The following is a 15,622-nucleotide window of genomic DNA, read 5'->3' as shown; positions in this document are numbered from 1 at the left end:
AACCAAAAATTGTAGATCAACAAAATAAGCTCCTTGCATCTTATTTTAAATTTGATGTAAAGTTTGACAGTATTAAAATCCGTTAAAATTTTCTTTTATTTCAGTTTTCTTTTCTTTCATTACCTGCAAATTGCTATTTTCAATATTAAAAACTACACTCAAAGTACTCAATACTAGTACTTAATACAATGGTACTCAATAAGACAGATGTAATTAGAAAACATGGTAAAACTTACCAGTGTTGGATGATTGTTCTGGTATGCCAAAAGTGTGATCGCCAATGTCCAAGTTATAAGAAATGGGATAATTATATTTAAAAAAATTATTATATTGACCGAGATTTTCTTCAAAATTAAAGTCTAGTAAGTCTATACTTCGTGCAATTTTCTTTGATGTTTGTGGCTTACTTCCTATTAATTTCAATCTTGAAATAGGAGAACACTCAACGAAAGCAGTAAGTGATACCCATAGGGTAAGTATTTCAATTATTACCTAAAACATTAAATAAAGTAATAATTTGATGTATTTACAATACTTGTATTATATACTAAGTGATATAGAAAAAAAAACAACCAGTAATACTGAATCATTACTACTAACTTTTAAGAATTCTAAGAATATGTTTATTTAATTTAGGAAAAATCATTTTTGCAAAAAAACATCAGTTTTGTGATATCATGTGTGCGTACAAAAAAAAAGTAAGTAAGCACTTGTGTGTTATGTAGACCCAATTAGAATTTTATCATCGAACAATACGTTGCGAAGAGTTGCTTTAATCTGTACATTATGCGTAGAGAGAGAATAGCAAATTTTCAACAGATTAACAAATGGGCTTGCGTAAGGCCGATTTGTCCTTACATAGAAATAGCCACGCGGTTACACAAAAGTATAAATACGATGGTGGTTTGTTGTCGGGAATGTATCATGGACGAAGGCTTAACGTTTAGTAAACACATAGACGCTACAATACAAAAAGCCAACATGGCAAGAGCATCAATAAAAGGCCTAGCAGGAAGAAAAAGCAAACTCAGAATAAAAACCAAAATAAGATTAATAAATAGTATAATTCTTTCTATACTAACATATGCATCTCTCGCACGGGGACACATGTAACACAACAAAAAAGAAAATACAAGCGGCACATAACAGCAGCATAAGAGAAGCAGTCAACGTACCGAGATACGTTGCAGAAAGATTCCTCTTCAGAGAATTACAACAAAATAGAGTGACTGATATAATGAAGGAAAAAGCAAGGACAAAGTTCGCGGAGATAGAGAACCATCCTAGTCACATATTGCGAGAGATCATGAGGTACGACGCTTTTCACAGATCGAAACACAAGAGACCCAAACAACAAATAGTAGAATAAAACCAAACGTACTAGAGAGAAAATCAGTAAATACACCCGAGAGAAAACACTACAAAAAATAACAAAAACAACGCACCAAGAAGATAGTTCGTAGCTCAAAAAAGATTCTGTAATTGAATTTTCTTTAATTTTAATGCCATAATTCTCATCATGCCTTTATTCCAAATATCTTCTGAGTCCCCTCTCTTTATTTCAATACTTCGGTTTTCTTGTCATCTATTTGTTCTGCAGCTCTTTGAGCGTAATATAAATTGGAAATAATGTTGATATTTTTTGTATCTAGGTTTTTTTCAGTAAAGTGTATTATATGATCATGGAGAAATTTATCAAAGGCTTTACTATAGTCAATAAAGAACAAATACATATCTTGGTTCATATCTAGGCATCTCTGGGACATTATATTACGTGCAAACAACTTTTCACGAGTACCCAGGCCATTTCGAAACCCAAACTGAGTGTCACTCATACCTAAGTTCTAAAGCTAATTTTACACAAACATAGGATTCTGATGCTATCACAGATAATAGATATTAAAAAATAAAAAATGTATTATAAAGTACTTTATTCTTCATCTTCTTAAGATATAAAATATGTTTTAAGGACTTTTAAGGGTCTATCAAAAAACAAAATTTTAGATATTTATTTTAGCTTAAAACTCGTAAATATTTTGTTTCATCTAATGGTATATCCCTGTATAAAAACGAATAAAGAAGAACTCTTTACGTAATAGGGACTATTATAATAGCCTGTTAGATTTATGTAAACAATAAACTAGGCGAAAGATTATGCTCCGTATGGAATAACGTTGAAACTGTAGTATTTTGCAAACATTTCAATATTTACATAAATCAATACAGCCAATAAAAGTTTGTTCTGTTGAAAGGGGAAACTAAACTGTAAATTGTATGCATGTGAAGTGCTCAATGCTCGTCTTTTTTTAATACTTGACCAAAGAAATTGGCAAATAAAAAGCCTTCTTCGTGATACTCTTTGATACAGGTGCTCTTTTGAACAACTGCTTTTGATATTTTTTGTGATAATAATATGTAATAAACAAAATATGCAAAAGATTAAATGCCTTTTTTACTTATAATTAATATATAAACAATGTATGTATAATCGTTATTTCACTTTAAATATTAAAGATGAAGACCGGTAAATTATATGGAAAAGTGACACAATTTTATTAAAAAAGCATAGAAAATCCTTTAAAATGAAAGTTTGTTAATTCGGTGCTTAATTATTGCAAAAATAGCTTCAAAAGTAGATTTGATTTGATTTTAAAAATTAATATGTAATAACTTTCTAAAAATGCACAAAAACTTCAATTCCGCGTGGTAATTGGGATAATATCACATGTAATATAGAGATAATATCACAGCTATAAAAATTTTAGAAGTTTCAATTAACAGTTATTGTAAAATTGGGAGTTCGGTCCTTCGGAATTTCGGAAAAAAATGTTTCCAATAAAAAATGTACCTGAGATAATTTTAAACAAAAATGTTTATTATCACTTTTTGTGTGGAATAAACCGTTCTCTTAGAAACAAGCTTGAAGCGATCGTGGTTTTTGAATGTCAGTCACGTGCGCGAAATCAATATTCAATAAAATTTGTATCAGCTCAACTTTATGTATTACAGTTATAAATAATATCTTTTAAAAATAAATTTTACAAAAAATTAATTTTTTATTTGAAAGTCAAATGTATACGTGTTAATTTTTCTTGAAATATGCTTATTATCTTAACATTTACTTGATAGGGGGAAGCATAATTATTGAATTATCTTGTTTATTAATAGCTTTACGACATATTTGTACATAGACAAAATGGAGAGAATTATATTTTGTAACATTTTATTCTCTTTAAATTTTTGCTAAAATCAATATTTAAGGTCTTAAGTTCGTTCCTGTTTATGGATTGCTGCTGATGACGTCACCGTCTAGACTTTGTTATTCGCTTGTGTCTCGTTAGGCATAAGTATTTTATACAATTTTGATCTCCTTTATTTTTTTGCTAAGATCAATATTTGAGGTCGTACATATGAGGTAAAGACGCGAGCGTAAGACCTTGTGGGAATTGGATATATAGAAATTGTTTTTGATCAATATCTTGGCCATTTTAAACTCTTCAAAAAGTGATACGGACTTTACGACATCCATGTACATAAACAAAAATGGATAGAGTTATATTTTGTACAATTTTTGATTTCTTTGATTTTTGGCGCTAAAATCAACATTCAAGGTTCTACGCCTATGACAAGCCTAACGAAATAAGCGATTAACGAACCCTAGACGCTGACGTCATTAGTAGCAATCCATAAACAGGAACGAACTTAAGACCTTAAATATTGATTTTAGCAATAAATTTAAAGAGATTAAAATGGTATAAAATATAATTCCCTTCATTTTTGGTTATGTACAATTATGTCGTAAAGTTAATAATAAACGAGATAATTCAATAATTATCCTTTCTCCCTTCCCTTACAAAAATTTGTAAAAAAGAAATTGTAGGGAATCGCATTTGCAACAGTTTTAGTTCTCCTTTAAATTCAAGGTTGCGGCTAAAGCAACTTAAATTTACACTACTATTATTGACTCACTTAAAGATTAGAATAATACAATTTGTGGTAGCTCGTCATGCAAGATCAAATGCCATCCCGACTGGACTATTACGTGCAACGTTTGACATTGATATATTTACTAATCCTATCAGTTTTCTAAGAGTGCGGAAATAAAAATTAATTACAAAATTTTTATTTTTATTTTTGTATAAATTAAATAGTTTTTAAGTTATAGATTAAACAAGGTACAAAAAAACGGGTGTGGCAGTCCAGTGGGACTGCCGGTAGAAGTTATACTTCTATACACGCGTTCGCCGTTACAAATTTATATGGGAGTCAATCTGTACAATCATTACATATGTAATGCTATAGGTAAGAGAGAGCAGAAAGAGAAACAGAATTAGGTATATAGGTATATGGTGCATCGGTTGCTGTATATAAACATTTGACTTGTAATAGGAGGATTTCATCAAAATATAATAATATTTTGATGAAAATGTATGTTTTTATTTTCATATAGGTATGTATGAAAGGAGTTGAATGCAATTTTTTTTAAACATACTCTGCAGAAAATTCATTGTTTATTTTGTTATTAATATAAAAATACAATACAATACACTGCAACATAATTCAATATAATAATACAATACAAATTAAAATGCAAGATTCATAAGTATTTAAAAATGACAATATTCATAATTTACTTACGCATATGTTTAATTACGCATATAACTTCAAAAACAGCAATATCAAACTTTTCGTTTCCAACAATAATTTTTTCAAAACAATTTTTTTTTGGAGAGGGTTAGAATATTTTTTATATACACCTGTTTGTAAAAATTTGTTCGTAATACATTTTATTGTTTTAAACACAGTAATTAATATTTTTAAATATTTAAAAAAAAAACTAAAAGTTGCCTCACCGTGACATGTTAGCACATTGCCGTGACCAGATTTTGAACCTGGTTACCATGGCCACAACGTGAGGTCCGAATAACTAGGCCACTAGACGATCACGGCTAATCAGGCGATGTGTATTCCGATACTAGTTCGAATATTTTAAAACTCTAACCTAAGATTCCATTAAAACAAATTTAGGTCAGTTGTTTAGAAAAAAAAACAATGTACTTAATATTAATTTAATTAATATACCATTTTATATAAATAAGTATGCTAATAATTAAAAACAAAGTAATCAATCAGTGGAAGTAATAACAAATAAATGTTTCCGATTCTAAAAATGCTAAGATATTAAATAAATAATATTCATCAGTATTTAAAAATGACAATAGGTATACGTAACTTACTTACCCATATGTTTAATTTACCATGATAATAATATTAATACACATTAAAATGAAATATTCATAAGTATTTAACAATGACAATATACATAACTTACTTACGCATATGTTTAATTTACCATGATAACAATATTAATAAAAAACGGGTGAGGCAGTCCAGTGGGACTGCCGGTAGAAGTTATACTTTTATACACGCGTTCGCCGTTAAAAATTTATATAGGAGTCAATCTGCACAATCATTACATATGTAATGCTATAGGTAAGAGAGAGCAGAAAGAGAAAAAGAATTAGTTATATAGGTATATGGTGCATGGTTTGCTGTATATAAACATTTGACCTGTAATAGGAGTATAGTAAATGAAGGATTGTATCAATATTTTAATGAAAATATATATTTTTATTTTTATATATGTATAAAAGGAGTTGAATGCAAAAAAAATTACACATACTCTGCAGTAAAATTCATTGTTTATTTTGTTATTAATATAAAAATTACAATACAATAAATACACTGCAACATAATTCAATATAATAATACAATATAAATTAAAATGTAATATTCATAAGTATTTAAAACTGCCAATATACATAACTTACTTTACGAAGATAAGATTACGAAGAATAAAAAACCAACAACTCGGATTATGTTGTAAATTTTTATTTTATTTTAAAATTTATGTTTTTTGCGTATATTATATATATTTAATAAGATTAACGTGAGGTCTTTAAATATTTCAAAAATAAAAAAGGAAATTCATAATTGGGATTCGAACTCACAACCACCAGCGTATGAACCAAATACGTAAAGGATTTGCCAATTAGACATCACAGTAACGGATTTCAAAATTGACAGTTCTCGGTAAAACAGTGATTATTTTGAAATACAAAAGCCTAAAATAATTATAAACGTTTAATTTTAAATAATACAAAACATATCACATAAATAATAATATTAATACATATTATATTATATATAATATTATATATATATATATATATATATATATATATATATATATATATATATATATATATATATATATATATATAAATAAAGTTTTATTTTGGGGTTGCAGTCATTAATAGGGCAGGAAAGTGAAACTCTTTGTTCTTTATCAAGCTTTCGCAAAATTTATTTGCTTCTTCAGGATATGCTAAAATATGGTACGTGTCAGTCAATAATACCTAACTACTTTATATATATATATATATATATATATATATATATATATATATTATACAATATTATATATATAATATATATAATATTAAATATATATACAAAAGGAATATTTTTATTCTCGAGAGAAGAAGAGAGAGAAAATATATCTTCTGTCTTTCTCTTACTCATTTTCTTACATATGTAATGGTTTCACAGATTCACTCTCATGCAAATTTCCAACGCCCACCGTGCGTATAGAAGTATAACTTCAAAAACTATTATTTGGTGATACAACTGTAAACTTATCTGACATTGAGAAATACAATATTTAATTGTTGTTTGTTGTGTATATACGTACACATTTGAACTTTCTTGAGATATTTACAAGTTTTAATTTATAATTTAACATGCCTAACGAGGCTTGTGACTCCCGTGCAAATTTCCGATTCACTCCCGTGCAAATTTCCAAAGTCGAACGCGCGTATAGAAGTATAACTTCAAAAACCAACAACTCGGATTACGTTGTAAATTTTCATTTTATTTTAAAATTTAGCATTTTTGCGTATATTACATATATTTAATAAAATTAACGTGAGGTTTTTAAATATTTCAAAAATAAAAAAGGAAATTCATATTGGGATTCGAACTCACATACACCAGCGTATAAACCAAACACGTAAAATATTTGCCAATTAGACATGACACAAACGTATTTCAAAATTGACAGTTCTCGATCATACAGTGATTTATTGAGATTATGATTTTGAAATACAAAAGACTAAAATAATTATTATGAACATTTAATAAATAATACAAAACATATCACATAAATAATAATATTAATAAATATTATATTATATAAAGTATATTCGTTTACCAAATTCCCATCAGTAAACATGAGCACGTGTTGATATTCGCCGTCTCATTCGTCAAGAGGCAATAAAATATAATTTATTACGGTAAGCCAGACAGATTCTCATGTTACAGATCCCAACTTATTTACTGGTCGTGTTATTTTTTAGAGTTTAGTTTAATTGTGATATAATGATTAAATTTCAAGAAATTCTTACACTAACAGTTTCAAAAGTAAATATTTTTAAAAATCATATGATACATAGGTCGTACATCAGTACGACCCTGTTTGGCTTACACGTGGTTCTGTTGACGACTGGGAATTTGTAGAATGAATAGGGTTTAATATTATATATAATATTTATATATAATATTAAATATATATACAAAAGGGACATTTTTATTCTCGAGAGAGGAAGAGAGAGAAAATATATCTTCTGTCTCTCTCTTACTCATTATCTTACACATGATTGTAATGATTTCACAGATTCACTCCCGTAGAAATTTCCAACGTGGAGCGCGCGTATAGAGGTATAACTTCAAAAGAAGTTTTTTATCTGTTATTTTCAGGAGAATCATCTCGATATTATAATTTCCTGTATAATTTCGATTACTTTTCAGAAAAAGTGTATCTGTTATCTAAAATATCCAAACCCTAGTATTTTTAAAGATTACGATTGGACTGTTATACGAATTTAACTATTAATATTGTTGAACATAATTGAAATAATAACTTTAATTTTGTTTGCACAAATCCGCTTGTGATACAACCTATTTAATAAACATTAATATCTATTACGTGATTACAAAATAATTGAATAAAGTAAACAAATGTAGCAGTCTCTTTCCATCAGCACTTTTTAACATCGTTAATATACCTACTTTCAAATATTGCTTCAGAGCATCATTGACATGAACTGAAATTATTTGTGCATCAGTCTTTTATTCAATAATCAGATTAGATATAAAGATAGAGCATCCATTTTATATTTTCTTATCTCACGTTTGTCCTACTTGCGGATATAATTAGCCATTTAATTTTAAGGAAGCAACTTTTTCGTTTCTTTTATTGGTTGTTGACTATTCCACCAAAAATTAATTATTGGTATATTTATATTGATATTGTGATTTTAATCAGGCAACGATTTTTAAAATATGTATTTCAACTAACAATTCTGTAAAAAACAACATGTTTTATTTATAATTCTTACATGTACATGACAAATATAAAGAAGGAGATGTAAATACAAAAATACAAATTAATTTACAACTAGAAGACAGAACAATCAAAATCCTTGTCTTGTAGAGAATTTAGAGTTCCTCATAATAACAACAGAAAAGTACAAACTTATACGTCGCTGAACGCTTTCTGTTTAGAGAACTGCAAGTAAGTGTGATAGATAAAATGGCAGAAAAAGTAAGAATTAGCTTTGCAGAATTAGAGAATCATTCAAGCCCGATCCTGTGAGAGATAATAAGATAATGGTGCATTCCATCGATGGAAGCACAATTGACCAAACCAGCAAATCCTGGCAAATACATAAAGTCTAGATAATTCGTAGCTCTAACAACAGAAAAAGCCCCAGAACGCAGCACTGGAAATTTAATAATTGATGTTTATTTTCAGAACACCTTCAAAAAAAAAATAATAAAAATAAATAAATAAAGGCTTTGACCACCAAAAAAATCAAAAAATACTAACAAAAAGGCGACAGCCACCCAAAAAAAAATTAACAAAACCCCAAAACCTGGGCACAAAGGGCACATCCTCGGACACCGAGTCGCCGAACTGGGCACAGCCCGGAGCGGAAACTCGAGGCTCGAGCAAGCAATTTCAGTTCGATGATACGTTACTATACTCCAGTAGTCAGAGACGAAAATGCCACTGAACCTCTAAAAATCATACCAACAAGCTGAATTTTGCAGAGAATATTATTTTGGGACCCCAAAAAAGTTTACCGCTTTTACCCCCAGGCTTCCCCTAAAACCCCCCTGGCAGGGGGGTAAAAACGCAAAAAAAAATCGATTTACACAGAATCTGTACACCGTAGAAAAAAATGTTTCAAATTAAAAATGTAGCTAAGATAATTTTAAACTAGAATGAACCGTTCTCTTAGAAACAACGCTTGAAGCGACCGTCGATTTTGCATGTCAGTTACGCACGCGAAATCAATGTTCAATAAAATTTGTATCAGCGCGACAGTAAAACCTCGATATCTTTTGATTCAAGTGACCTATCCACAAAAATTAAGATGCGTTTTAAAAGCAAAGAGTTAGCCTTTTGTACGCAGTTTTTGTATTTTGCCGCAAACAAACTCAGCTTTTATACAGGTGTTAAATAAATAAACGTGGCACGATTTTTGCCATTTTTTATGATTCTCACGAGATCAATACAATATATCCCTTTCATTGACTGGCCACTATAAAGTTTTGATTACTGGATCCTAAACTCTAAAAGCTCTAGCATGAAATTTTAGTTTTGTGTTTTAACAGCAAATGTGAGGCACGTGAAATATGCTTAAAAAACGTTGGATTTAAACTTTCACACAACAAACTATCTAAAACATTTGAAACTTATTTTTTTCATATACACTAGTACGTTTTTCAAAAGAACTAAACTACTGTAATAATCTACACCCAAAACAGTCTTCTTAAATACATTTTCCGTGACATATGATCGTTTGTAATGTAAAATATTAAATTCTGCGATTTTTTCATATTTCAAATGCCTCATATTTGTTACCACAACTTAAAATTGAAATTTCATGTCATATGTTTTAAAGATTGATCTCCAAAAATAAAAAGTTTACTACAACTGCTCAATGAAAGTGATCAATTTTATTAATCTCACGAGAATCGTAAAAAATAGCAAAAATCGCACCACGTTAATTTATTTAACACCTTTATAAAAACTGAGTTTATTCTCGGCAAAATACAAAAACTGCATACGAAATCTGCGCTCTTTGCCTTTAAAACGCATCTTGATTTTTGTCAATAGGACATTTGGATCAAAACCAATCGAATTTTTACCGTCCAGCTGATAAAATTTTTATTGAACATTGATTTTGCGCGCGTAACTGACATTAAAAATAGACGGTCGCTTCAAGCGTTGTTTCTAAGAGAACGGTTTATTCTACATAAAAATGCTTATAAACATTTTTGTTTAAAATTATCTCAGCTACATTTTTTGTTTGAAACATTTTTTTCTACGGTAGACAGATTCTTTTTAAATCGATTTTTTCACGTTTTTACCCCCGTCAGGGGGTTTTTTGGGGTCCCAAAATTAATAATATCTGCAAAACTGATCTTGTTTGTATGATTTTTATGGATCAACTCTCTGATGACTGGACTACTAGAGAAAGCAGGAAAAGAGAGCGTCACGCTAGCCTGCATTGATCGGGTTAAGATATTTGGCTGACACGAAAAGCATTTGGCTGATAGTTGTGCCCCTATCGCGCATCTGAGTGCTATAGGGGGGAAAGGGATGGCCTGGAGCATTGGAGCGCGGTGGAGTGACTCCTGTTTTTAACTCGAGTTAATACACCTCGCTCCAATGAATTGTTACACCCAAACGTAATTCTTAGGGGTGAACATGTCTCACAGGCTGGGTTTACTTAAATTGCTTGCTTTTTAAATATTAATACGCATTTACCACATATAAAACGAAATGAAAAATGGCGAAAACTTCCGTAAAAGGTTTCAATTTACGTTTTACACCTAGTATGGTGGATGATGAGTCGTAACTTGGACTAACATAAAAATAAGAAGAAAGTCCACTTCCTACTATGAAAACCATCAGTATGCAGTTTGCGAAACCAATGCAACTGAAATTAGAGCGTTGTTTGGACTCTTGTACTTGGCTGGAGTGTTAAAACCTGCTCGGCTTAATTTTAAAGATCTTTGGTCTACCGATGGAATCGGAATAAGCTTATTTAGAGAGATGATGTCTTTACAACGATTTATTCTTTTACAGTCTTGTCTACGTTTTGACAATATAGAAAATCGAGAAGAAAGAAAAAAATTCGATAAAATTACTGCAATTAGAGCAATTTTTAAAAAATTTGTGCAAAATAGTCATGACGTGTATACGCCAAGCAAATACCTTACTATTGATAAAAATATGGAGGCATTTAGAAGCCGCTGTTGTTTTCGCCAGTATATGCCGAAAAAGCTTGCACGATACGGATTAACGATATTCGTTCTCGTTGATGCAAAATCATATTATGTTTCGAATTTAGAACTATACATGGGATTGCAGCCATACCTTTCAACTGGGCAATAAACCTAGCAACGTAGTTCTCCGACTTGTAACTCCGATATCTGAAACTAGATGAAATGTAACATTTGATAATTGGTTCACAAGCTATGAGCTGATGCTGAAGTTTGTAAAAGGTCATCGATTGACGTCTACTGGAACTGTAAGAAAAAACAAACGGCAAATATCTGAAAGTTTTCTAATATCTAGGAACAGCCCAGTACATTCCTCAAAATTCGGATTTAAAGAAAGTATAAGGTTAGTTTCATATGTACCAAAAAAAAAAGGAGTCGATTTTACACCACACCCCTGTTATTGACGATAGTACTGGCAAAAGTAAGAAACCAAAAATAATTTCTTTTTATAACGCTGAAAAATGTGGGGTCGATATGGTAGATGAATTGTCGCCTTTATACGATGGTTCACGTAATAGCAAAAGATACTTCACTACAATTTTTTATGCGATACTCAAAGTAGAGTAATTTATCCACCAAAAAATGGCGATTTTCAGACAAAAGGAAGGGAATTTCTCGGGCAAACACTACATCATTTGGCCACTTTCATTATTTTATCTGGTTGTACTTCATCGTTTGTTGCAGTTCCTTCAGGATATAAATTCCTTATAAATTTCGTGTGAGCTTTAAGTTGGTACACCGAATTTGTTTGTATTCTGTTAGTAACTGAGTGTGAGTTTTTTTACGCTGTAAAATGAGACTTGTTTGGAATATTTAGTTTGCAATTTGTTTTTACACTAATTCCTTTTGATTTAAGTTCGTATGTTAAAATATAAATCACAATATAAATTTTCTAAAAATGTGTTATTTATCTTTTTTGGGTATCTGATACCCCACTACACAGATTTTTCCATTTTAGTCTACTACACTTGCGCTGGGTTATCCCACAATCACTATCACATATGTATAAATTACTAACTAAAATCATAACCAACCGCCCAACACATAAGCTCGATTCCTATCAACATAGCAAGCAGGCTGGATTCGGAAAGCATTTTAATACCATAGACCACTTGCACACCGTAAGATCACTGATAGAAAAATGTACCGAGTATAATGTTCCAATTCATATGGCGTTCGTCGATTTCTATAAAGCATTCGATTCCATCGAATTATGGGCAGTGCTTGAATCTCTAGAAAATGCACGTATAGATTCAAGATACACTAACATTATTAAAAACATATATGAAAATGCCACCATGCAGATAAAGCTGGACGAAAGCACAAAAACTAATCCCATAAGACTACAAGGGGGGTAAGACAAGGAGACACCATCTCTCCTAAACTATTTACCCTTGCTCTAGAAGATATTTTTAAGAAACTAGAATGGAACAACAAGGGTATCAACGTCGACGGATCATACTTAAACCACTTGAGATTCGCAGATGACATAGTTTTAATAGCCGATAATATCCAATAACTAAATAATATCCACTAGGAAACTAAGTTACTGTAGCTGGCTGTATACCATGTATCACAAAAAAATTTTTATTTCAAAATTTTTAGTAAAAGGTATAAATAAAACACCCAAACGGACTATATCACAAATACAGAACGTTTTCGGAATGTAAATTCCATCATCAGTGTAACCTAAAAGTAATTAACCACTTTAATTAAAAAGAACGTAAGGTTTAAAATGTTGACTAAGGTTATGCAAAATGTGGTTAATACTTACAAAGTGCACATGCTATGAGTCCCTATTATATATATATATATATATATATATATATATATATATATATATATATATATATATATATATATATATATATATATATATATACATATACCCGGTATTTAGGCGTTCGACGCCCTTCCGGTAGGGATATATGGAGGAGTATCACCTAGCCGCAAGCCCTTATCTCTTGCCGTACTGCTCCACCATAGGCCGATCAGATACCAGCATATTCTAGACTAAGCCGCAGATTCATTTTAGAATTTTAAACTGCTGCGTTAGCCTTTTTGTTTTCTTTTCTGTACACCGAGCCGGACATTGAACTGACATCTCTCGCATTGAAGCGAAGGAGAAGCCATCCGCCCAGCCCGCTTGGCTAATCCGATCGCTATTCCTATTTAAAATATATATATATATATATATATATATATATATATATGGGTAAAAACCCTTTAAATGATATAAATTTTTACAAATATGTTACATTATATACTATTAAAAATTAAGATGTCTAAGTTACCGTTGGAATTGGTAACATGGCAACGTACATCGGTTACTTGGTCCTGAGCACAGGTCCTGAGACAAAGTGTCTTCGAGGACCTGTTGATAACAAATGATAAAAATGACAATATTGACATGTTAGGACAGATGTCGGAACAAATCAGTCAGTGCAACTTACGGTAGTTGTCTAAAATGACAGAAGCTAGCATTATTTAAAATTGAATAAATTACAATTGTAATAATATAACAGTATCAACCATCAATGTTGTAGTCTGTAATAAATGTTATATAATGTCTGTTATAAATGATATGTTACAACAATTAAATGCAGTTTCAGGAGCGGTAGGCTTAAAAATGAACTACAGTAAAACAAAAATACTGAGCCGACACCAGACAAATATAAAAATACAAAATCATACCATAGAAAATGTTGAACATTATGTATATCTAGGTCATGTCACCAAACTAGGAAAACCAAATCAAAATACTGAAATTAAAAGAAGAACACAACTGGCATAGGGCGCTTTCGGAAAACTAGCATATAGCTTGAAAAATACCTTCATTCCTGTAAACTTAAAGAAAAGTTGGAGACAGTAGCCCTTATCAAAAAATGCTAAAAAATTAGAAACAACGCAAAGGGGAATAGAATGAATCATGCTTGGAATATCACTGAGAGACAAGATTAAAAACACCGAGATAAAACGTAGAACGAAGATTAGGGATATTGTGGAAGAAATTACAAACATGAAATGGCACTGGGCAGGTCACGTAGCCCGATATAATGACAACAGGTGGACACGAAGAATTCTAGAATGGAGACCAAGCACGACAACAAGAAGACATGGGAAGACCTCAAAAGAGATGGGTAGATGACATAAGAGCAGTGGCAGGCAAACACTGGATTAGATTGGCGCAACATAGAGAAAGATGGAAGCAATTGGGAGAGACCTACATTCAGGAGTGGATGGAAAACGGTTGACAAAAAGAATCCCACATTCCAATTTGCTAAAATATGAAGTCCCAAATAAATAACATTAAGGACCAATGACACTACATTTACAAAGACAGTACAAACTACCAATAGATTTAATTATTCTATTATAATATTATATTATTATTATATATTATAAACAGAAATTATAAGTGAGGAATAACACAAAGTTCAATTATACTGAAAACTTTATTCAAAGTTTACTTTAAATAGAGTAAACTTTCCATTACCCCATAAACTTTGGTACGTACCTACTAAAAACAGGGAGAAAACGGACAACAGCTGACAATCAAGCGCCAATAGCAGCAACAATATGTTCGGTGTATCGTGTGAGAGATCTACATCGACTTTTTTTTTGCCTTCTACCTTTTGTAGCTTGTTCTAGCTAGACCAAGTGATGGAGTTTAAATATCTAGATATCACATTATCTAGCTACGGAAAACTCGAAACCGAAGTGGAAGATCAAGTGAATAGAGCAAACAGAGCCGCAATCTGCCTAAACGAAACAATATGGAGAAATAAAAATATCGGGAAAGAAACGAAAGGCAGAATTTACAAAACAGTCATCAGACCAATAATGACATACGCGACAGAAACAAGACTTGACACAGAGAGGAGAACAAAAAGGATGTTAGAAACAGCAGAGATGAAAACAAAAAATTGATGGTAAGACACTATGGGACAGAGCTAGAAGTATAGATATACGACATAAATGCAAGGTGGAGAACATCAAAAACTGGGTAAGAAATAGAAGAATAGAATGGAACGATCATATAAGCCGAATGACAACAAATAGAGTAGTAAAGACGGCAAGAGAAGGTTCCCCAATAGGAAGACGATCAGTAGGAAGACCACGCAAAAGCGTGCGAAAAAGAAGAAGAAGAGACCTTTTGTAGCAAAAATAAATGAATATGAATTGGAATGGGCCGTTGGTGTAC

The 15,622-nt window shown here is 30.9% G+C and overlaps 1 protein-coding gene across 1 annotated transcript in view; it reads right to left on the bottom strand.

Moving 5' to 3' along the window:
• LOC140440314 (uncharacterized) overlaps positions 1-15,622 on the bottom strand; it is a 75,272-nt gene that overhangs the window by 32,398 nt on the left and 27,252 nt on the right. The window contains exon 2 of the mRNA XM_072530747.1: positions 237-492. Within this exon, the coding sequence (XP_072386848.1) occupies positions 237-492 (256 nt within the window). The remainder of the gene's footprint in view (positions 1-236; positions 493-15,622) is intronic.

This window comes from Diabrotica undecimpunctata, chromosome 1 (assembly GCF_040954645.1).
Source record: "Diabrotica undecimpunctata isolate CICGRU chromosome 1, icDiaUnde3, whole genome shotgun sequence".
NCBI lineage: Eukaryota > Metazoa > Arthropoda > Insecta > Coleoptera > Chrysomelidae > Diabrotica > Diabrotica undecimpunctata.
Note: the sequence above shows the minus strand (reverse complement) of the source record. Positions and strands in the feature narration are given on the sequence as shown.